Raw genomic sequence first — 23,057 nt, 5'->3', positions numbered from 1 at the left:
ACTTCTAAATTGCAATCGATTGCAGCCTGTAATTTCCTTTATAATTGGGCTGACTGAGCCATCTGGCTCTTTTGTGATCTCCTGGGGCTTCAGTGTGGAGTGCACCTATGGCTGTTACTGGGGGTCAGTTCTTAATGGTGGACCACGAACCTGTGGTCGATCCATTATTCCACGCTGATTAAAGCGTCAAGTAAGATTAAAATCAAAGAGGACGAGAGTGGAAAATAGGTGTTCAGTGCTGCCTGCTCTCTCTCTCTCTCTCTAGCTAGGCTGAAGGTTTGATTGCCTCCGCGGCTCGTGACTGCGCACTCACTTATGGCTGCGATTTGATGTTTAATGTCCTCAGTGCTGAACTCGCTTTACTACTTGTGCAATTTGATAGAGGTGCTTCGCTATAGAACTGGATCTGGAACCATCGACAGACACAGCGAGGAACTGACTGACTGGGTGGCCATTTGCTCCTGCACCGGCTTCACTCGTCTCGGAGGCCTACAGCCCTGTACTCATTCTGGGGTCTCTGCTGTTTGATGTTTAATATTCTGTCTGTTATTTGTTCACTCTTTGTTGTTTACAGTTTACTCTTTTCTCATATGTTTAATGGTCTTGTTGTGTGGGGCTTTTCTTTAAATGGGTTCTTTGTTTTGAGGCTGCCTGTGTGAAGACAGATCTCAAGGTACATACTGTGATGATAAATGTACTTTGAACAGTATCGGTCTCTGTCACTCCTTTGGATTCATCAGCTGCGTGAAGAGGGCGATGGGCAACAGCTTCTCTCCGTCATGTACTGACCTGGCTTCAACATAAACAGCTGGGATGCAACATCCACAGTTGACCCCAACCAACAGAGAGCCTCAACCACATATGAAACAGAATGCCAATGAAGAAAAACCTTTAATTGTATACAATAACATACTAACATTCAGTCCATGAGGCAGTGACTTCAGAAATGAAAAGTACCGTTCCATCCCCCTGTCTGGTCACAGTCATAGACTGCAGAGAGCAACGTCACAAGTCATTCAGACATGCTTCAGTTACCCCATCCAGCTCTCCACCCAATGTCCGTGGCAGGGCAGCCAGAAAGCCTGCAAGTCAGCCATTACTCAGCTGCTTGACAGAAAACATGACGTAGAACAGATGGTCTACAGGATGGTCAGACAGGAAAGGAATGGAGGGTTATGGGCTAGGTGTGGGCCAGTGAGACTAGATGAGTGTTAGCGTCAGCACGGACTAGAAGGGCCAAGATGGCCTGTTTCCGTGCTGTAATTGTTATATGGTCTCATACTGATCCGTGCAACAATCTCTCTGACACTACCCGCCCCCCCCACCCAAGCAGGAAGTACCAGAGCATTAGGACAAGAACTGTATACAGATTCTTCCTCCACATCGCACGGCTCCTTGCAACCACCCAGGTCTCATCACGAATGAAGTGCCAGTAGCTTTATACTGTTTACCTTTTAACTTGTGTTGTAAATGCATTTTATTATTTGCTACTTTATTTGTGGTAATATTACTTTATGTGTTGTGTGTGTGAGTTATATGTACAGTGTTGTGCACCCTGGTCCGGAGGAATATTATTTCATTCAGCGGTATACGTGTACAGTTGAATGACAATAAACTTCCCCTGGGGGTTGGGGTAGGTGATGAGAAAGGAGGGGAGCCAGAGGGAGTGGGAGAGGGGTTGGGGTGTGCGACAGGAGGCCCAGCAAACAAAGGTTGACTGACTGAGTATTCAGGCCACTGAGGACTCCAGTCCATATCACGACAAAGACAGTGTGACATCTGGGGCTGGGGGCTGAGGGAAAAAGAGTGTGTAAACAGAACAGCAAGGGGCAGGTTCGGGGAATGGACTGCAGAGTGAAAATCAGGTCTGAGAACCTCAGTTTGACTAAAGCTGTTGGGATATCCCACAGTCGGTTGTGGCCTAAATAAAAACATCGGTTTCAAAAGAGAAGCTTAGCTGTGAAAGTCCATCGTCTTGATCTCCAGTCCCAACACTTCTCTGCCTCGGTCTCAAAACCCCACCACTGTCCCCCTCTGCGGGGTCCACCCCCCAGTCCCCAGTCTCTAAACCCCACCACTGTCCCCCTCTGCGGGGTCCACCCCCCAGTCCCCAGTCTCTAAACCCCACCACTGCCCCCTTCTGTGGGGTCCACTCCCCAGTCCCCAGTCTCTAACCCCTCCTCTGTAGGGACCAACCCCAGTATCTAACCCTACCACCTTCCCCCTCTGCGGGGTCCACCCCCCAGTCCCCAGTCTCTAAACCCCACCACTGTCCCCCTCTGCGGGTTCCACCCCCCAGTCCCCAGTCTCTAAACCCCACCACTGTCCCCCTCTGCGGGGTCCACCCCCCAGTCCCCAGTCTCTAAACCCCACCACTGTCCCCCTCTGTGGGGTCCACCCCCCAGTCCCCAGTCTCTAAACCCCACCACTGCCCCCTTCTGTGGGGTCCACCCCCCAGTCCCCAGTCTCTAAACCCCACCACTGCCCCCTTCTGCGGGGTCCACCCCCCAGTCCCCAGTATCTAACCCTACCACCTTCCCCCTCTGCAGGGATCACCCCCCAGTCCCCAGTCTCTAAACCCCACCACTGCCCCCCTGCAGGGAGCATCCCCCAGTCCCCACTCTAAACCCCACCACAGCTCAGAGCAGGGTTTAACCGATTCTTGACCACCACAAACAACCACACAGAAATCCTACGCACATCAGTCATTTTTGAAGCAGCTGCCCCCGCGTGGAAACAGCTTTGGTGCCACATCCTCGGTAGTCCTGCCACTACGTCATGTCGTCAATGATAGCGCACATGGCCAAGTCCTGGTCACTGACTTCCTCCTCCTTCGCTGAAGGGTCCGTCGCAGCGTCCGGCTGCGCACACCCACCACCATCCTCCATGTCCACGGGCTCCGGTTTGACCTTGGACAGCAGGTGTCCAGCTTCGGACAGGTCATCGGGAAGGGAGGCCAGACTGCTCTGGATCACTTCCAGGGCGCGGTCTAGGTGCTTCTGGAAGCGCTCAGCCGTCTCCAGGCGCTGCCTCTTCTGCACCTCCATCATCACACGCAGCGTCTCACGAGCCTGGTGGGGCCGGTACTCGTTGATGAGGTGGTGCATGTGCACAAAGAGGAGCTTGAGATCCTCCAGCTTCTCCTCGCGCTTGATGCTGCCAGGGCTTTGGATGAGGATGTCGAGCAAGTCCAGGAAGTTCACCAAGATAGACATGTTCAGCTTCTTCAGCTCCTTCTTGTGGTCGAACTGCGGAGGGTGCAGCCGCTCGATGCCCTGGCCCTCCAAGGGCCGGATGATCAGCTCGTCACACTGGAACTGGTTACCGAACATGGTGTAGCTGTCCCGGATGGGAGGCGGGGGCTTGGGGGTGAAGCCCTTGCGCACATTTTCATCAGTGTACTCCTTGTAGTACTGAGCCGGTGGAAGGGGCAGGGAGCTCACTTGCTGGGGTTCAGCCATGCTGCTTGATACAACAGCAACTGCAAAGGAAAGCAACATCGGTTTATTCCAACCACAAGAGATTCTGCAGATGATGGAAATCCACAACAATGCACACAAAATGCTGGAGGAACTCAGCAGATCAGGCAGCATCTACAGAAACTGGTTTAACATTTAGTCAGCAGAAGGTGGTACTTAGTGTGAGAGGGCCACTAGCTTGAGAGAGATCAGCTTCACTTGTCACGTACACATACAGTGAAATGCATCATTTGCGTCAACAACCAGAACAGTTCCACATCTAAGAAAAGATGCATCGGCATTGAGTCCAGGAATGAAAGGGTTAACATATGAAAAGCATTTGATGGCTCTGGGCCTGTACTTGCTGGAGCTTAAAAAAATTAAGGGGATCTCATTAAAACCTTTTGAACATTGAAAGATCTCAGTAAGTGGACACAGAGAGCATGTTTCCTGTAGTGGGGGAGTCCAGGTCCAGAAGGCACAGCCTCAGAATAGAGGGATGTCCATTTAGAACAGCGATGAGGAGGGGTTTCTCTAGCCAGAGGGTGGTGAATCTGTGGTATTCATTGCCATAGATGGCCATGGAAGCCCAGTCATCAGGTATACTTAAAGTGGAGGTACAGAATGAGAAGACAAGAGAATGGAGTTGAGAAAGGTAAGAAATCAGTCATGATGGAATGTTGAAGCAGACTTGAGGAGCAGAATGGCCTAATTCTGCTTCTATGTCTTATGGTCTATCACTGAGGACCACCCACAGTGTTTCTAGCGCCAACACAGCATGCACACAATTTACTAACCCCAACCCATACATCACTGGACTGTGGGAGGAAACCCACACATACAAACTCCTTATAGACAGCAGTGAGAGTTGAACCTGGGTCTCTGGTGCCATAAAGTGTTATAGTAACTGCTACAATACCGTGCCTGCCCTAACACTGTGTCACCTTCCACAGATGCTACCCAGCTTGCTGGGCATTTCTGTCTTTGACATTTGCTTCCCTGTCAGATCCCCGAGATGTCAGCCTGGAACCAAATGTTATCATTCTAACCCTATCATCGAAGATTGGACCCTCAAGCCCTTTCACATCCACACGCTCCACACTTTCTGCTGCTGGGTCTTCCTTCCCAACTGTCTATTTTCAGAGATTCTGACACCAGTTTAAAAATCATTCACTAAGCTTTCATCAACTGCTCTAGTACCTCCTTGTATGGTCTAGTATCATTTTTTATGAGAACTCCCTTCCAAAACATTTTGGGATATGTTTTGTGAACACGGAATGTGAACTTTGCAAGGTCAAACTGAAAGGCAGAGTACAGGATTCTTTAACAGTGTGGAGGAACAGAGGGATCCACAGATCCCTCAAATTTGCCACACAATTTGATAGACCATAAGACATGGTAGCAGAATTAGGCCATTCAGCCCATCAAGTCTGCTCCACCATTCCATCATGGCTGATCCCAGATCCCATACATCCGCCATCTCACCATATCTTTTGATGCCCTGACCTATCAGGAAACTATCAAATTCTGCCTTAAATATACCCACGGACTTGGCTTCTACTGCAGTCTGTGGCAGAGCATTCCACAGGTTCACTACTCTGGCTAAAAAAATTCCTCCTTACCTCTATTCTAAAAGATACCTGCCTCTTAATTTTGAGGCTATGCCTTCCAGTTTTGGATACCCCCACCATAGGAAACATTCTCTCCACATCCACCCTATCTAGTCCTTTCAACTTTCAGTAGGTTTCAATGAGATCCCCACACATTATTCTAAATTCCAGTGAGTTCAGGCCCAAAGCTGCCAAATGCTCCTCATAGGTCAACCCCTTCAGTCCTGGAATCAGCTTGTGAATCTCCTCTGGACTCTCTCCAATGACAACACATCCTTTCTGTGATATGGGGCCCAAAACTGTTGACAATACTCTAAGTGTGGCCTGACTATTGCTTTATAAAGGCTCAGCATTGTCTCCTTGTTCTTAAATTCTATTCCCCTCGAAATAAATGCCAACATTGCATCTGCCTTCTTTACCACAGACTCAACCTGATAGGGTGGTTAAGAAGGTGTACTGTGTTTTGGCCTTCATTAATCGGGGGAATGAGTTCAAGAGCAGCGAGATAATATTGGGGAGGGTTTAAACTAGATTTGCAGGGGTATGGGAACCAGAGTGACAGAGCAGATAGTAGAGTGGGGGATGAAAATAAAAGATGTTAAAAGTTCATGTAAAGTCAGAAAGAGAAGGGTTGTGTGTGGTGGTAATAATCTTCTGAGGTGTTTCTATTTCAATGCGAGGAGTATTGTGGGGAAGGCAGACAAACTGAGGGTGTGGATTGACACATGGAATTACGACATTATAGCCATTAGTGAAACTTGGCTACAGGAGGGGCAGGACTGGCAGCTCAATGTTCCAGGGTTCCGATGTTTCAGATGTGATAGAGGCAGAGTGATGAAGGGTGGGGGCGGGGGGTGGCATTGCTAGTCAGGGAAAATGTTACAGCAGTGCTCAGGCAGGACAGATTAGAGGGCTTGTCTATATGGGTGGAGCTGAGAAACAGGAAAGGTATGACCACATTAATGGGCTTGTATTATAGACCACCCAATAGTCAGAGAGAATTGGAGGAGCAAATCTGCAGAGAGGTAGCAGACAACTGCAGGAAACATAAAGTTGTGATAGTAGGGGATTTTAATTTTCCACATATTGATTGGAACTCCCATACTGTTAAAGGTCTAGACGGGTTAGTTTGTAAAATCTGTTCAGGAAAGTTTTCTAAATCAATATATAGAGTTACCAACTAGACAGGATGCAGTATTAGATCTCCAATTAGGAAACAAGTTAGGACAAGTGACGGAAGTGTATGTAGGGGAACATTGGTTCCAGTGATCGTAACACCATTAGTTTCAACTTGATCATGGATAAAGATAGATCTGGTCCTCGAGTTGAGGTTCGAAACTAGAAAAAGGACAAATTTGAAGAAATGAGAAAGGATCTAAAAAGCATAGATTGGGACAGGTTGTTCTCTGGCAAGGATGTGATTGGTAAGCGGGAGGCCTTCAAAGGAGAAATCTTGAGAGTGCAGAGCTTGTATGTTCCTGTCAGGGTTAAAGGCAAAGTGATTAAAAATAAGGAACCTTGGTTTTCGAGGGATACTGGAAATCGATAAAGAAGAAGAGAGAGATGTATGACATGTATAGGCAACAAGGAGCAAATAAGGTGCTGGAGTAGTATAAAAAGTGCAAGAAAATACTTAAGAAAGAAATCAGGAGGGCTAAAAGACATGAGGTTGCTTTGGCAGTCAGGGTGAAGGATAATCCAAAGAGCTTCTACAGGTATATTAAGAGCAAAAGGATAGTAAGGGATAAAGTTGGTCCTCTTGAAGATCAGAGTGGTTGGCTATGTATGGAACCAAAATAAATGGGGGAGATCTTAAAGAGTTTTTTGCATCTGTATTTACTAAGGAAACTGGCAAGGAGTCAATGGAAATAAGGCAAATAATAGTGAGGTCATGGAACCTATACAGATTAAAGAGGAGGAGTCTGCTGTCTTGAGGCAAATCAGAGTAGATAAATCCCCAGGACCTGACAGAGTATTCCCTCAGACCTTGAAGGAGACTAGTGTTGAAATTGCAGGGGCCCTGGCAGAAATATTTAAAATGTCGGTATCCACAAGTAAGGTGCCAGAGGATTGGAGGATAGCTCATGTTGTTCCACTGTTTTAAAAAAGGCTCTAAAAGTAATCCGGGAAATTATAGGTCGGTAAGTTTGATGTCAGTAGTAGGTAAATTATTGGAAGGAGTACTAAGAGATAGGATCTACAAGTATTTAGATCGACAGGGACATTAGAGAGAGTCAACATGGCTTTGTGCATGGTAGGTCATATTTAACCAATCTAATTTATTGTTTTTCGAGGAGATACCAGGAAAGTGGATGAAGGGAAGGCAGTGGATGTTGTCTACATGGACTTCAGTAAGGCCTTTGACAAGGACCTGCATGGGAGGTTAGTTAGGAAGATTCAGTCGCTAGGTATACATGAAGGGGTAGATTAGACATTGGCTCAATGGGAGAAGCCAGAGAGTGGTAGTGGAGGATTGCTTCTCTGAGTGGAGGCCTGTGACTAGTGGTGTGCCACAGAGATCAGTGCTGGGTCCGTTGTTATTTGTCATCTATATCAATGATTTGGATGATAATGTGGTAAATTGGATCAGCAAATTTGCTGATGATACAAAGATTGGAGGTGTGGTGGAGAGTGAGGAAGGTTTTCAAAGCTTGCAGAGGGATTTGGACCAGCTGGACAAATGGGCTGACAAATGGCAGATGGAGTTTAATGCAGACAAGTGTGAGGTTTTGCACTTTGGAAGGACAAACCAAGGTAAATGGTAGGACACTGAGGAGTGCAGTAGGACAGAGGGATCTGGGAGTACAGGTACATAATTCCCTAAAAGTGACATCACAAGTAGATAGGGTTGTAAAGAGAGCTTTTGGCACATTGGCCTTCATTAATCAAAGTATTGAGTATAAGAGTTGGAATGTTATGGTGAGGTTGTATAAGATATTGGTGAGGCCGAATATGGAATATTGTGTGCAGTTTTGGTCACCTAATTACAGGAAGGGTATTAATAAGGTTGAAAGAGTGCAGAGAAGGTTTACAAGGATGTTGCCGGGACTTGAGAAACTGAGTTACAGAGAAAGGTTGAATAGGTTAGGACTTTATTCACTGGAGCGTAGAAGAATGAGGGGAGATTTGATAGAGGTGTATAAAATTATGATGGGTATAGATAGAGTGAATGTAAGCATGTTTTTTCCACTGAGGCTGGGGGAGAAAAAAAAAGCCAGAGGACATGGGTTAAGGGTGAAAAGGGAAAAGTTTAAAGGTAACATTAGGGGAAGCTTCTTCACACAGAGAGTGGTGGGACTGTGGAATGAGCTGCCAGTTTAAGTGGTGAATGCAGGCTCACTTTTAACATTGAAGAAAAACTTGGACAGGCACGTGGATTAGAGGGGTATGGAGGGATATGGTCCAGGTGCAGGTCAGTGGGACGAGGCAGAAAAATGGTTCGGCACAGCCAAGAAGGATCAAAAGGTCTGTTTCTGTGCTGTAATGTTCTGTGGTTCTATAAAACGCTGATTAGACCACACTTGGAATATCATGTTCAGTTCTGGTCATCTCATTATAGAAAGAATGAGGAGGCTTAAAGAGGGTGCAGAGGAGATTTACCAGGATGCTTCCTGGATTAGAGAGGGTGCAGAGGAGATTCACCAGGATGCTGCCTGGATTAGAGAGGGTGCAGAGGAGATACACCAGGATGCTGCCTGGATTAGAGAGGGTGCAGAGGAGATTTACCAGGATGCTGCCTGGATTAGAGAGGGTGCAGAGGAGATTCACCAGGATGCTGCCTGGATTAGAGAGGGTGCAGAGGAGATTTACCAGGATGCTTCCTGGATTAGAGAGTGTGCAGAGGGGATTTACCAGGATGCTTCCTGGATTAGAGAGGGTGCAGAGGAGATTCACCAGGATGCTGCCTGGATTAGAGAGGGGGCAGAGGAGATTCACCAGGATGCTGTCTGGATTAGAGAGGGGGCAGAGGAGATTTACCAGGATGCTGCCTGGATTAGAGAGGGGGCAGAGGAGATTCACCAGGATGCTGCCTGGATTAGAGAGGGGGCAGAGGAGATTTACCAAGATGCTACCTGGATTAGAGAGGGTGCAGAGGAGATTCACCAGGATGCTGCCTGGATTAGGGAGGGGGCAGAGGAGATTTTCCAGGATGCTGCCTGGATTAGAGAGGGTGCAGAGGAGATTCACCAGGATGCTGCCTGGATTAGAGAGGGTGCAGAGGAGATTTACCAGGATGCTGCCTGGATTAGAGAGGGTGCAGAGGAGATTTACCAGGATGCTGCCTGGATTAGAGAGGGTGCAGAGGAGATTCACCAGGATGCTGCCTGGATTAGAGAGGGTGCAGAGGAGATTTACCAGGATGCTTCCTGGATTAGAGAGTGTGCAGAGGGGATTTACCAGGATGCTTCCTGGATTAGAGAGGGTGCAGAGGAGATTCACCAGGATGCTGCCTGGATTAGAGAGGGGGCAGAGGAGATTCACCAGGATGCTGTCTGGATTAGAGAGGGGGCAGAGGAGATTTACCAGGATGCTGCCTGGATTAGAGAGGGGGCAGAGGAGATTCACCAGGATGCTGCCTGGATTAGAGAGGGGGCAGAGGAGATTTACCAAGATGCTACCTGGATTAGAGAGGGTGCAGAGGAGATTCACCAGGATGCTGCCTGGATTAGGGAGGGGGCAGAGGAGATTTTCCAGGATGCTGCCTGGATTAGAGAGGGTGCAGAGGAGATTCACCAGGATGCTGCCTGGATTAGAGAGGGTGCAGAGGAGATTTACCAGGATGCTGCCTGGATTAGAGAGGGTGCAGAGGAGATTCACCAGGATGCTGCCTGGATTAGAGAGGGTGCAGAGGAGATTTACCAGGATGCTGCCTGGATTAGAGAGGGGGCAGAGGAGATTCACCGGGATGCTTCCTGGATTAGAGAGGGGGCAGAGGAGATTCACCAGGATGCTGCCTGGATCAGAGAGGGTGCAGAGGAGATTCACCTGGATGCTGCCTGGATTAGAGGGCTTGTCTTCTGACAATAGGTTGAGTGAGCTTGGGCTTTTCTCTTTGAATAAAGGAGAATGAGAGGTGACATGACGGAGGCACTAATAGGGCAGAAATAGCTGATACAAGAGGGCACAGTTTTCAGATGATTGGAGGAAAGTAGAGGGTATGTCAGGGTTTTTTTTTTACACAGAGACTGGTGAGTGAGTGGAATGTTCTGCTGGGGTGGTGGTAGAGGCAGACATATTAGAGACAACAAAGAGACTCGTAGATTGGGCCATGGATGATAGATAAATGAAGGATTATGTGGGAGGGAAGGGTTAGATTGATCAAAATGTTGGTTAAAAGTCAGTACAACATTGTGGACTGAAGGGTCTGTGCTGTGCTCTGTTCCATGACTCCATCTTTAAATCTGCCATGCCAACATGCATTTTATTGAGATTCAAATTGACAAAACAGTAACAAATATTGACAGCTAGTTACATGACTTCAAGGAGTATTTACACTCAGCCATAAATGGTTGCAGATAAGTTAAGGTAAAGGGACAAGACAGAAACAGAATCAGGCCCTTTGGTCCACTGACCACCAAACAACCTGGGCAACTGAGCAATCAGTTCAAATCCCAATCACAAATGGAAAGACCATAGAACACAGGAGAGGAATTACACCACTCAACCCATCAGATCTTCTGCCATTCCGTCACAGCTGATTTATTCTCCCTCTCAATCCACCCTCTGCCTTCTCCTTTGACACCCTGACGAATTAATCATCTGTCAACCTCTGCTTTAAATATACCAGGTGACTGTGGCAATTAATTCCAGAGTCACCATCCTCTGGCGAAAGAAGTTCCTCATCACTGCTCTAAATGGACATCCCTCTATTGTGAGGCTCCGCCTTCTGGATCTCGACTCTCCCATTAGAGGGAACATCCTTTCCACATTCACTGTACTGAGATCTTTCAATCTTCAAAAGGTTTAAATGAAATCCCTTCATTCTTTTAAACTCCTCCCTCCCTTCCTCTTTCTCTCCCTCTCACCCTTCCCCTCCTTCCCGACTCCCTTCCCTTACCCTCCCCTCTCCCCACCTCCCCCGCCCGACGGGCCGGTATTGGAAACGAACGGCTCCCCCAACCCTCGTTCCCGTTGCCTCTCCGGTTTACCGGACCCGGACCTACATACCCCTCGTTCCCGTTGCCTCTCCGGCGTACGTAAGCCACGACCCGTCCAGGCCCCGGACCTACTCGCCCGCCTTCAGTACACTCCCATTGGACCGTAACGGAGCAAACGCATTTCGTTCGAATATTTCATTGGATAGTCGCGATGTCACTCTACCCATCCCAGCGGATTTGTGGATATGGCGCCTTCTGTGGTGGGCAGGGGAATCGGCAAGCGGGGGCCTCCTGGTTCCCGAAACCACGAGTTCGATCCCAGATCAAGCCGATGCACAAAAAATTTCTTGCCACCTCCCCTAGTTTCCCTATTTGCTCCCCGCGGTCATCTGGTCACGCCCATAAAGCCAGAACAAATAGACTGAGGAACAGCTTCTACCCCAGAGCTGTGGCCTCCATCACACCACTCCCACAGAACAATGACAAACTGTTAGCACACACAAGGACTCAAATACTTGCACTAACGGCACTTTGTGCATCACTGTGACATTCTGGTGCTGCTGCAATTTATTTTCTGCTACTTATCTATTTAATACTGTTTTTCTATTACTGTCTTGTTTTTATCTACCACTTTATTTAATTGCCTGAGAGGAAGCCAAACAGAGTTTCATTGTACCTATGTATAATGACAATAAAGATAATTCAATTCAATAATGCACCTAATGCATTAAACATGCATTAACCTAATGCACCTAATGCACCAATTTCAGTGAAAAAGTGATCCTCATTTCCTAGAGTTTTTCAGAATCAGGTTTATTATCACTGACATGTGAAATGTTTTGTTTTGCGGCAGTATAATGCAATACAGAAAAATTACTAATATATTTTTAAAAGTTACGAATGAATAGTGTAAAAGACGAATAGTGAAATAATGTTCGTGAGTTCATTGTCTGTTCAGAAATCTGATGGTGGCTGGAAGAAGCTGTTCCTGAAACGTTGAGTGTTGTGTCTTCAGGCTCCTGTACCCCCTCCCTGGTGGTAGCAATGAGAAGAGGGGTCTTCAGGCTCCTGTACCTCCTCCCTGATGGTAGCAATGAGAAGAGGGGTCTTCAGGCTCCTGTACCTCCTCCCTGATGGTAGCAATGAGAAGAGAGGTCTTCAGGCTCCTGTACCCCCTCCCTGATGGTAGCAATGAGAAGAGGGGTCTTCAGGCTCCTGTACCTCCTCCCTGATGGTAGCAATGAGAAGAGGGGTCTTCAGGCTCCTGTACCTCCTCCCTGACGGTAGCAATGAGAAGAGGGGTCTTCAGGCTCCTGTGCCTCCTCCCTGATGGTAGCAATGAGAAGAGGGCTTGTCCTGGGTGATGGGGTCCTTGCTGATGGATGCCACCCTTTTGAGTCATCACCTTTTTAAGATACTTATCGGAAGCTGTTTTAAATGTTGTTATTGTACCTGCCTCAGCCACTTCCTCTGGCAACTTGTTCTACAGATAGACCATCCTCTTGGTGAAGAAGAAATCCCTTTCAAATCTCTCCCCTCTCACCTAAAACCTATGCCCTCTAGTTTTCTGTTCTTCTTTCTTGGGAAAAATTCTTCAGTCATCCTGTGAGCATCTGAACAAGCTGCTTGGTACAGGAACTGCACGGGAGGTCTCTGCAATGGGAAATCAAAACTGCCCAATCCATTTCCGGCACCAGCCTACCCACCACAGGGTGAGCAGCCAGAGGTCGTGGTACGTATTGGTATCAGCGACATAGGTAGGAAAAGGAAGGAGGTCCTGAAAACCGAATACAGGGAGTCAGGAAGGAAGCTGAGAAGCAAGACCTCAAGGGCACTAATCTTGGGATTACTACCTGTGCCATGTGACAGTGCGTATTGGAATAGAATGAGGTGGTAGATAAATGTGTGGCTGAAGAATTGGAGCAGGGTCAAGGATTCAGATTTCTGGATAATCGGGACCTCTTCTGGGGCAGGTGGGACCTGTACAAAAGTAAAAGTTGCTGACCCTCTCCACCTCCAATTCTCTGGCTCATGGGCCTCGATTTTCCTCCCCCTAAAGTCAATGACAGTAAACTCAGAGTGATGATGAGACCACAGAGTGATCATTAGTTTCACAACCACTTCCTCTGGAGCTCATTCCACACAGCCTCCAGCCTTCTCTTTCAAATCTCTCCACTCTTGCCTTTAAGCCCTGCCCTCTGTTTGCTAGTTGTTATTTCTTGGGGAAAAGTGTGTGCATTCACCCGGTCTATAACCTTCCTGATGTTGTAAACCTCTGATTCTATCTAAGGCAACATCCTGGGAACTGCTTCTGCACTCTTTTTAAAGCCTCCACATCCTTCCTGTACTACAGCAAACGAAACCACACACAGTACTGCAAATGTGGCAAAACTACGGTTTTACACAAGCACACCCTGTCTGGGAGCAGATGCTGCTCAAGTCTGCATTGCCTTGGTTCCAGAGTGTAGTTGTTGCTTAGAGATCGGCTCTGGAAGTTTTTTGGAAGTGGACATGACGATCACCACCATCGAGAACATCTTTGAGAGGTAATGCCTCAAGAAGGCAGCATCTATCATTAAGGACCCTCACCATCCAGGACATGTGTCCTTCTGATTACTGTCAGCAAGGAGGAGGTTCAGGAGCCCGAAGACACACACCCAATGTTTTAGGAATAGCTGAAAGCCTCAGACTCATAGACCACGATAAGCATAGAAATAGGACCTTTGGCCCATTTAGTCTGGGCTGAACTGTTATTCCCCTAGTCCTATTGATCCAAGCTTAGACCATAGCCCTCCATACCCTCCCACCCATGTACCTATCCAAAATTCTCTTAAACCCACATCCATTGGCAACTTGTTCCGTACTCTCATTGCTGTCTGAGTGAAGAAGTTCCCTTTCAGGATTGCCAGCACCATCCTTGTAAATTTTCTTTGTACTCTTTCAATCTTTCAATTCTGCATGCAGGTCAGTCACCAATGGTGTGCCTCAGGGATCTGTTCTGGGACCCATCCTCTTTGTGATTTTTATAAATGACCTGGATGAGGAAGTGGTGGGATGGGTTAGTAAATTTGCTGATGACACAAAGGTTGGGGGTGTTGTGGATAGTGTGGAGGGTTGTCAGAGGTTACAGCATGATGTTGATAGGATGCAAAACTGGGTTGAGAAGTGGCAGATGGAGTTCAATCCAGATAAGTGTGAGGTGGTTCATCTTGGTAGGTCCGATTTGAAATCAGAACATAATACAAACGGTAGGAGTCTTGACAGTGTGGAGGATCAGTAAGATCATAGGGTCTACGTCCATTGAGCACTCAAAGCTGGTGTGCAGGTTAACAGTGTTGCCTAGAAGGTGTATGTTGTGTTGGCCTTTATCAACCATGGAACTGAGTTCAAGAGCCTTGAGGTAATGTTACAGCTATATAAGACCTTGGTCACTCTCCACTTGGAGTACTGTGTTCAGTTCTGGTCGCCTCATTACAAGACCAGAATTATAGAGAGAGTGCAGAGGAGATTTACAAAGAAGTTGCCTGGATTGGAGGGCGTACCTTATGAGAATAGGTTGAGTGAACTTGGCCTTTTCTCCTTGGAGTGGCAGAGGATGATAGGTGACCTGATAGGGGTGTATAAGATGAAGAGGGTCATTAATCGTGTGGAGAGTCAGAGGCTTTTTCCGAGGGCTTAAATGGCTAACATGAGGGACATAGTTTTAAGCTGCTTGGAAATAGGTACAGATGGGATGTCAGGGGTAAGTTTTTCACACAGAGAGTGGTGGGTGTGTGGAATGGGCTGCCAGTGGCCGTGGTGAAGCAGATACAATATTAAGAGACTATTAGAAAAGCTTAGAAAAATAGAGGTCTATGCATTAGAGACATTCTAGTCAGTTTCTGGAGTAGGTTACATGGTCAGCACAACATTGTGGGCCGAAGGGCCTGTAATGTGCAGTAGATTTCTATGTTCAATGTTCTTTTCTGAAGATGGGTGACCAGCATATTCCCCTCCATCATCAGACTCCCAAACCGTCCATAAACCCATGAACGCCAGCTCACTATTTTGCTCTCTTTTTACACTATTTTTAAATATTTTTATATTTTCTTGTTGCAGCCTAGTTTGACACCGACTTTCGCTCATTTGATCTGTGTGGACCATGGCTGCATACCCTGAGGAGCAGGTGTAAATGGGAGATAAATTTCCTTCTTCTCCTTCTGAAGCCCATCACCCTGACTGGGGCATAGGCTGCTGGTAGCAGCTCGCCAGCGTCCTCTGTCCTGAGCCGAAGGTGACCAGACCCACGGCTTCTGCTTTTTCCACACCACTGTTCATGCTTTCTGAGTGAAGATCCTTCCTGTCCCAGGGAGCTTCAGTAGCTCTGGACTGTTACGGGATGGGGATGTGAGCCCCACGTCCAACCCTCCACCTTTCAGAGCTGGCCTTGGGACTGTCCATGTCAGAGTTTCAGATTGCCACATCAACAGAACTTGTTCCTCACGAGTGATGGAGTTGAAGTTTTCAATTTGTTGTGTTTGGATCTTCTCCCTGCCTTTTCCATGGAGCTGTCACATAGTAAAGATCCGGCCTTCAGCTGGAGCCTGGCATGAGGAACATGAATTGGTTGTCAGGGTGGTTGTCACTGACATATGTCCTGAAATGTGTTGCTTTGAGGCTGCAGTATGGTGTAATACATAAAAATACAATAAGTTACAATTACAAATATTTAAAAATAAATAAGTACTGTAGTGAAAAAAGAAGCAAAATAGTGTGGTTCACTGTCCATTCAGAAACCTGATAATGGAGAGGATGAAGCTGCTGAGTGTGAGTCTTCAGGGAGGAGGTACAGGAGGTATTACAGGTGTAATATCTCTTAGCAATGAGAAGAGGGCACGTCCTGGGTGGTGAGGAACCTTAATGCTGGATGTGCCTTTTGAAGGTGTCCTTGATGTTGGGGAGGCCAGTGCCCATGATGAAACTGGCTGAGTTTATAACTTTCTGAAACTTTTCCAATCCTGTTCAGAGGCCTCTCCATACGAGACAGGGATACAACCTGTCAGAATGCTCTCCACAATACATCTGTAGAAATCTGTGAGTGTCTCTGGTGACATACCAACTCTCCTCAAACTCTTAATGAAATGTAGCCACCTTTGTAAATGCATCAACATGTTGGGCTCAGGATAGATCTTCAGAGTTGTTGATGTCCAGGAACTTGTAAGTGTGGATCTGGGAGCCGTTAACATGAGCTAGCCTATTTGCAATCTGCACTAATCCTGTTTACTTAGGGTCAGGTTGTATCCTTCGAAAGAGTCTGGGAAGAGGATTCAGTACAGTGTTGAGCTGACCAACTGGTGACTGCCTGAGAAGTGATTGACCAGAGGAGGTTCATGAGAATGATTCTGGGAATGAAAGTATGCGGAGTGTCTGATGTCTCTGGCCCTGTAGTCACTGAAGTTTAGAAGACCGGTGGTGAGGGAAGAATCTCATTGAAAACTACACAGATTGATTGAAAGACCTTGATCTAGTGGATGTGAAGAGGATGTTTTCTATAAAGGGGGAGTCTAGGACCAGCAGGCACAGGTGTAGAATAAATGGGCATTCATTTAGAAGACATAAGGATGAATTTCTTCAGCCAGAGGTTGATAAATCTGTGGAATTCATTGCCACAGATGGCTGAGGATACCAAGACATTGGGTATATTTAAAGCAGAGATTAATAGGTCTTAATAGACAGGGTGTCAAAGGTTTCAGGGAGAAAACAGGAAAATGGGGTTAAGGGAATAATATATCAGCCAGGATGGAACAGTGGTGGACCCAATGGGCTGAATGGCCTAATTCTGCCCCAATGTCTGATGGAGATTTTGTAGATACTGAAATCATTGAACATAGAAATCTACAGCACATTACAGGCCCTTCGGCCCACAATGTTGTGCCGACCATGTAATCTACTCTAGAAACTGCCTAGAATTTCCCCACTGCATAACCCTCTATTTTCCTGAGCTCCATTCGAAATACGTTAACACTATGCCCTCTCATGCTAGCAATTTCAGCCATGGGATAAAGCCTCTGACTATCCACACGATCAATGCCTCTCATCATCTTATACACCTCTATCAGGTCACCTCTCATCCTCCGTCACTCCAAAGAGAAAAAACCGAGTTCACTCAACCTATTCTCATAAAGCATGCTCCGCAATCCAGGCAACATCCTTGTAAATCTCCTCTGCATGTTCTCTATAGTATCAGTGGTACACTCTTAACTTTATAGCATTGACCGACAATTGACATGCAGGAAGAGAACAGCTTGCGTGGATCCCTTTGCTTATATAACGACACGGTAGACTCCACTCTGCCTCTGAGGGAGCTGCAGTATCGTCACCAAATTCTACCTGCAGGCTGGTCCTCAGAATCAGCCCCGCTTCCAGCTGGGAAATGTCAGGGAAGGAAATACAGCGCCGATGATTTTTTAATAATAAGATGAAGAGGTGGGCAAAAGGATATCGCTGCGAGCAGGGTTCGAACCTGCGCGGGGAGACCCCATTGGATTTCAAGTCCAACGCCTTAACCACTCGGCCATCACAGCACAGCAACTGCTTCGGGCAGCTGGCTTTACAACCAATCACAGTACCGTGATGTGAACGTGGGTGGGATGCAGGTCACGTGGCCCGGGGAGGCGAGGCTAGAATGGTGATTGATATGCAGCCACCCAATCCTGGATCGGGTTGGGAACCAGTGCGGTCAACGGGTAGATGGGCGGGGCCAGAGACCTTGAGTGACAGTTAGGTCTGCGTTGAACATAAAAGTGAAGGTTGATTGACGAAGGATCCTGAAGCAGGATTGGATGGAATAAAGATTAGGCGGAGACAAAGCAGAGTAGCCAATGATAGTGGACGGAGAGGCGGTCCCAGTGAGGAACTCAGTGGAAACCCTTCGGCAGGGCTTCCTGCCACATTCATGTGACAACTTGAATTAAAGCCGCAAGTAATTTTAAGCTAGTTATAAGCTAGTTGCCCCATCCCTTATTTATTTACTTATTTACCCCCTTTTTTTCTCTCTGCCCCTCTCACAATCACTCCTTGCCCGTTCTGCATCTGCCTCTGGTGCTCCCTTTCTCCCGAGGCCTCCTGTCCCATGATCTTCCCCTTCTGCAGCTCTGTGTCCCTTTCGCCAATCCCACCCCCTCCGGTCATTTCGCATTTCCCCCTCCCCCCACTACTTTCAAATCTCTTACTATCTCTTTTTTTAGTTAGTCCTGACGAAGGGTCTCGGCCTGAAACATCGACAGTTCCTATCGATGCTGCCTGGCCTGCTGCATTTTGTGTATGTTGCTACAACCTAGTTGTAATTGCTGATGGTGACTGCAGGGCCACTGCACGCAAATATTTTCCAGATACAGATTCAGGGTCAGGTCTATCATCAGCTTCTTTCGCTACTGTTGTTTTACAGCAGGAGTACATTGCGATACATAAACAATTATTATAAGTTATAATAAGAAACATAAATTATAAATAAGTAGCGCAAAAAGGCAGCAAAAATTTTGAGGTTGTATTCAGGATTCATTGTCCATTCAGAATTCTAATGGCAGAGGGGAAAGAGCTGCTCCTGAATCACTGAGTGTTTGTCTTCAGACTCCTGTACCTCTCCATGAAACTGCTTGTGGATTTCAGGAATGGAAAGTCGAAACACATAATAGCCGCCATCAAAGAAATCAGCAGTGGAAAGGGTGAGCAGGTTCAAGTTCCTGGGTGTCATCATCTCTGAGGATCTATCCTGGGCCCGACGTATTGATGAAATTGGAGAGACAGCATTGGCAGTGGCTATAATTCATTAGGAGTTTGAGGAGATTCGTTATGATATCAAAGACCCACAATTTCAACAGATGTACCATGGAGAGCATTCTAACTGGAGGCATCACCGTCTGGTGTGGAGGGGTCACTGCACAGGATCGGAAAAAGCTGCAGAAAGTTGTAAACTCAGCCAGCACCATGGGCACCAGACTGCCCAGCATCAGGGTCACCTTCAAAAGATGATATGTCAAAAAGGCAGCATCATCATTACGGACCCCATCGCCCAGGACATGCTCTCCTCTCGAGCTACGATCAGAGAGGAGGTACAGGAGCCTGAAGACCCCTCTTCTCATTACTACCATCAGGGAGGAGGTACAGGAGCCTGAAGACCCCTCTTCTCATCACTACCATCAGGGAGAAGGTACAGGAGCCTGAAGAAACATACTCAACGATTCAGAAACAGCTTCTGCCATCAGATTTTGAATTGTCCATGAGCACGTGAACACTCTCACTATTGTTTCTTCTATTGCTCTTTTTGCACTGCACAACATGGAATTAATGGAATGCTAATTTAACAACAACCCACATGAAAGAGGAATCATGAAGCACAAGTGAGGACACTAACACTGGACAAGGAACTGAAGAAAGCAATAGGAAAAGATGTGGCAATCCCGAATGTCAGGAACATCAGGAAGAAAGAATATGAGAAGCTGGAAAATTACCAGCAGGTAGAAAGGATGTGCAAGGTTAAAGCCAGAGTGATCCCAGTTGGTGACAGGAGCACTTGGAGCGGTGACAGCTGGACTGGGAGAGTGGCTCCAGCAAATCCTGGGGGCAACATCTGAGATCTCGGTCCAGAAGAACGCACCACGAGGAACAGCAAGGATACTGTGCAGAGCCCTCAAACTCCCAGGCCTCTGGTAGAGGAGCTGAGAATGAGAGAAAAATAACCCATCAGGGGTGAGGAAAAATATATATGTATATGTGTGTGTGTATATATATAGTACAAAATATTGTAATTCATAGTTTTTAATCACATATCGCAATGTACTGCTGCCACAAAACAATAAGTTTGACAACATATGCCAGTGATATGAAACCTGATTCCGAATCTGCAGTCCACAGTGGTAGTAATGACTGTCACAGTCAGGTTTATTGTCACTGACATACGTTCAGTAATTTGTTAATTTGTGGCAGCAGTGTAATGCAATACATTAAAAAATTGTAAGCTACTTAGGAGGTTGCAAAGATTTGACATGACATCTAAAACTTTGACAAACTCCGATAGATGTGCAGTGGAGAGTATTTTGACAGGCGGAATCACAGCCTGGTTTGGGAACACCAATGCCCTTAAGCAAAAAATACTACAAAAAGTAGTGAATACAGCCCATTCCATCACAGGTAAAACCCTCCCCAACAATGAGCACTTCTCAAAAAAGCTTCCATCATCAAAAAGCCCCATCATCCAGGACATGCTCTGCTCTTGCTGCTGCCATCAGGAAGGAGGAACAAGAGCTTCAGGACTCACACCAGCAGGTTCAGGAGCAGTTATTAACCTTCAAACATCAGGCTCCTGAACCAGAGGGGTTAACTTCACTCACCTCGTCACTGAACTGTTCCCACAATATGTGGACTCATTTTCAATTACTCTATCTCATGATCTCAATACTTTCCGCTTATTGACCCAATGTTTCTGCCTCACTTCACTCACCCCGTCACTGAGCTGTCCTTCCAACACTCACTTTGAAGGACTCTTCATCTCATGTTCTTGATCGTTATTGTTTATTTATTAATACTATATCTTTATTTCTTTTTGATTCTGCACAGTCTGTTGTCTTCTGCACCCTGGTTGAACGCCCAAGTTGGTGCGGTCTTTCATTGATTCTGTTTTGGTTATTGGATTTTTGTCTGCCTACAAGTAAGTGAATCTCAGGGTTGCATGTATGGTGTCATATGTGTGCTTTGAAAATAAACTTACTTTGAACTCTTGAACTTTGGAAAAATAAATAAATATTGCAAAAGATGGAGTACGACATTTATGCACTGGTAAAACAAGTTTCTGTCCACTCTTTTGTTATATAAATCTCTGTCAAGTCTCCACTCAGTCTTGGTCCCTCCAGAGAAAATGACCTCATTTTGTTCCAGCCTTTCTGCACGCTCTGCACGCCAAGATGAGTAAGTTCATGGTGAATAGTGGATCTGAATGGGAATCTTTTCAAACAGAGGTATTTGAATTTCAGGACACACTGCAAGAGGAGGGGCCAGAGACACTCACATCACCTGACAAGGACACGTACTTGAACTCAGCATGAAGCGTGTGCTTATAGACGGAATTCTTGTGGGTTGGTCATGCATGCTCACGATGAGCCAAAGGGCCTGTTTCCCAGCTCTGGACTCTACAATGCTGTCATGTGTTAGCATGATGATGTACACAAATTATGTATTTATACATACATCCCATAATTAAGTAAATAAATGAATGCTTAATCAACCTCACTGCCTAGCTATAAACTCTAACTCAATGGAGATTTAATCGCTGAGGAGGATTGTGAGGTAATGTCTTTGCTGAGAAAGGGGTGTCTCTCTGCTTGTCAGAATTGACTTGCTCCTGTGAACCAGTCTCAAGGTTCCAGGGCCTTCTGGCCGTGGTTGTACAAATTGACTCTGAGACTGCAGGAAGTGGTTCTTTCTGTGGTAGCCATCTTTCTTCTTCTTCCAGTTTGTGCATCTTGATCTTGGGAAATTGCATTTAGCTCACTGGTGTGTTCTCTAATTAGTCCTTCTATTGCTCCGTTTACCATCCGATCTCTCCCTTTGGCTTCCGCATCCACAAGGTCATCCAACAAATTCTCTATTTTCATATCTCCACTGACTCCTCTCTTTTTGGCCTTCCATTCATCCAGCTGGGCTTTGGTCTTTGCATCTACTTTTACGAGCAGCTTTGTGTCTCCCACGTGAAGCTCATGCAATAGCCTTACTGCACACAGAGCAGATTCTGGCTCTTTACACTCACAACAGCCAATTGCTTGCAACTTTCCTGAAGTTCCATGAGTTCACTTCCAACTTAAAACCAAGCCACATTTCTCAAGTAACTGCGTGATTAATATATCAGAAGCTTTCTCAGATATGTTGCCTACAAAAACTGTTGTAGTTGGACCACTGCTTTTGTCACTTTCACACTTCCTCTGAGCAGCCTGGTCCTTCCTTGGTCCAATATGCTTCCCAACCAGAGGCACAGAGGTTGGCACCAACACCAGTTTGTCCTCTGCTGGGCAATGGTTCGTAGTGTCCAGCATTGAGACAGTTGTGGCGTCATCAAGTACATTTCTTAATTCATTTTCAGTTGGCTTGATTGCAGGGGATGTGGCATGCAAATGGTGAATGTATCTCCAATCAAGTTGTTGGTATCTCAGCTAATCCCATCTCCACATGCTGGCTCTCCTGTCTTTACCACACACAAGATCAATGTGGCTTGTTGGTTGTTGTATTACGTATGTTGAATAGATTTTAAAAATGTGCAAAAACAGAAATATTGTATGTTAAAAAAAGTGAGGTAGTGTCCAAAGACTGTCATCCCACAGTACTTACCTTTTCCCCAGATTTTACATCAATAGCGTGCAGATTGGTGCTCTTTTTACAACGAGATCTAGGTGTTCTTGTACATCAGTCAATGAAAGCAAGCATGCAGGTACAGCAGGCAGTGAAGAAAGCTAATGGCATGCTGGCTTTTATAACAAGAGGAATTGAGTATAAGAGTAAAGAGGTCCTTCTGCAGCTGTACAGGGCCCTGGTGAGACCCCACCTGGAGTATTGTGTGCAGTTTTGGTCTCCAAATTTGAGGAATGACATTCTTGCTATTGAGGGAGTGCAGCGTAGGTTCACAATGTTAATTCCTGGAATAGCGGGACTGTCATATGTTGAAAGATTGGAGTGACTGGGCTTGTATACACTGGAATTTAGAAGGATGAGAGGGGATCTGATTGAAACATATAAGATTATCAAGGGATTGGACACACTGGAGGCAGGAAGCATGTTCCCGCTGATGGGTGAGTCTAGAATTAGAGGCCACAGTTTAAGAATAAGGAGTAGGCCATTTAGAACAGAGATGCGGAAAAACTTTTTCA

General features: G+C 46.4%; 1 protein-coding gene and 1 non-coding gene across 2 annotated transcripts; both read right to left on the bottom strand.

Moving 5' to 3' along the window:
- Nucleotides 1-2,592: 2,592 nt before the first annotated feature.
- On the bottom strand, nt 2,593-11,317 carry med7 (mediator complex subunit 7). Its single transcript, XM_059990725.1, has 2 exons — nt 11,237-11,317; nt 2,593-3,481 (listed from the first exon to the last, which is right to left on the bottom strand). The coding sequence occupies exon 2, from the start codon at nt 3,459-3,461 to the stop codon at nt 2,772-2,774; it is 690 nt and encodes a 229-aa protein (XP_059846708.1). The 5' UTR covers nt 3,462-3,481; nt 11,237-11,317; the 3' UTR covers nt 2,593-2,771.
- A 6,330-nt stretch (nt 11,318-17,647) lies between these two features.
- On the bottom strand, nt 17,648-17,729 carry trnas-uga (transfer RNA serine (anticodon UGA)). Its single transcript has one exon. It is a non-coding gene; the product is annotated as a tRNA-Ser (tRNA).
- Nucleotides 17,730-23,057: the final 5,328 nt, after the last annotated feature.

The sequence above is a fragment of the Hypanus sabinus genome, chromosome 15 (genome assembly GCF_030144855.1).
Source record: "Hypanus sabinus isolate sHypSab1 chromosome 15, sHypSab1.hap1, whole genome shotgun sequence".
NCBI classification, from domain to species: Eukaryota; Metazoa; Chordata; class Chondrichthyes; order Myliobatiformes; family Dasyatidae; genus Hypanus; species Hypanus sabinus.
This window is presented reverse-complemented; position numbering and strand designations above follow the sequence as displayed.

What these genes read in the sequence shown, in the direction of transcription:
- med7 (XM_059990725.1), bottom strand. Translation starts at nt 3,461, where the DNA reads ATGGCTGAACCCCAGCAAGTGAGCTCCCTGCCCCTTCCACCGGCTCAG.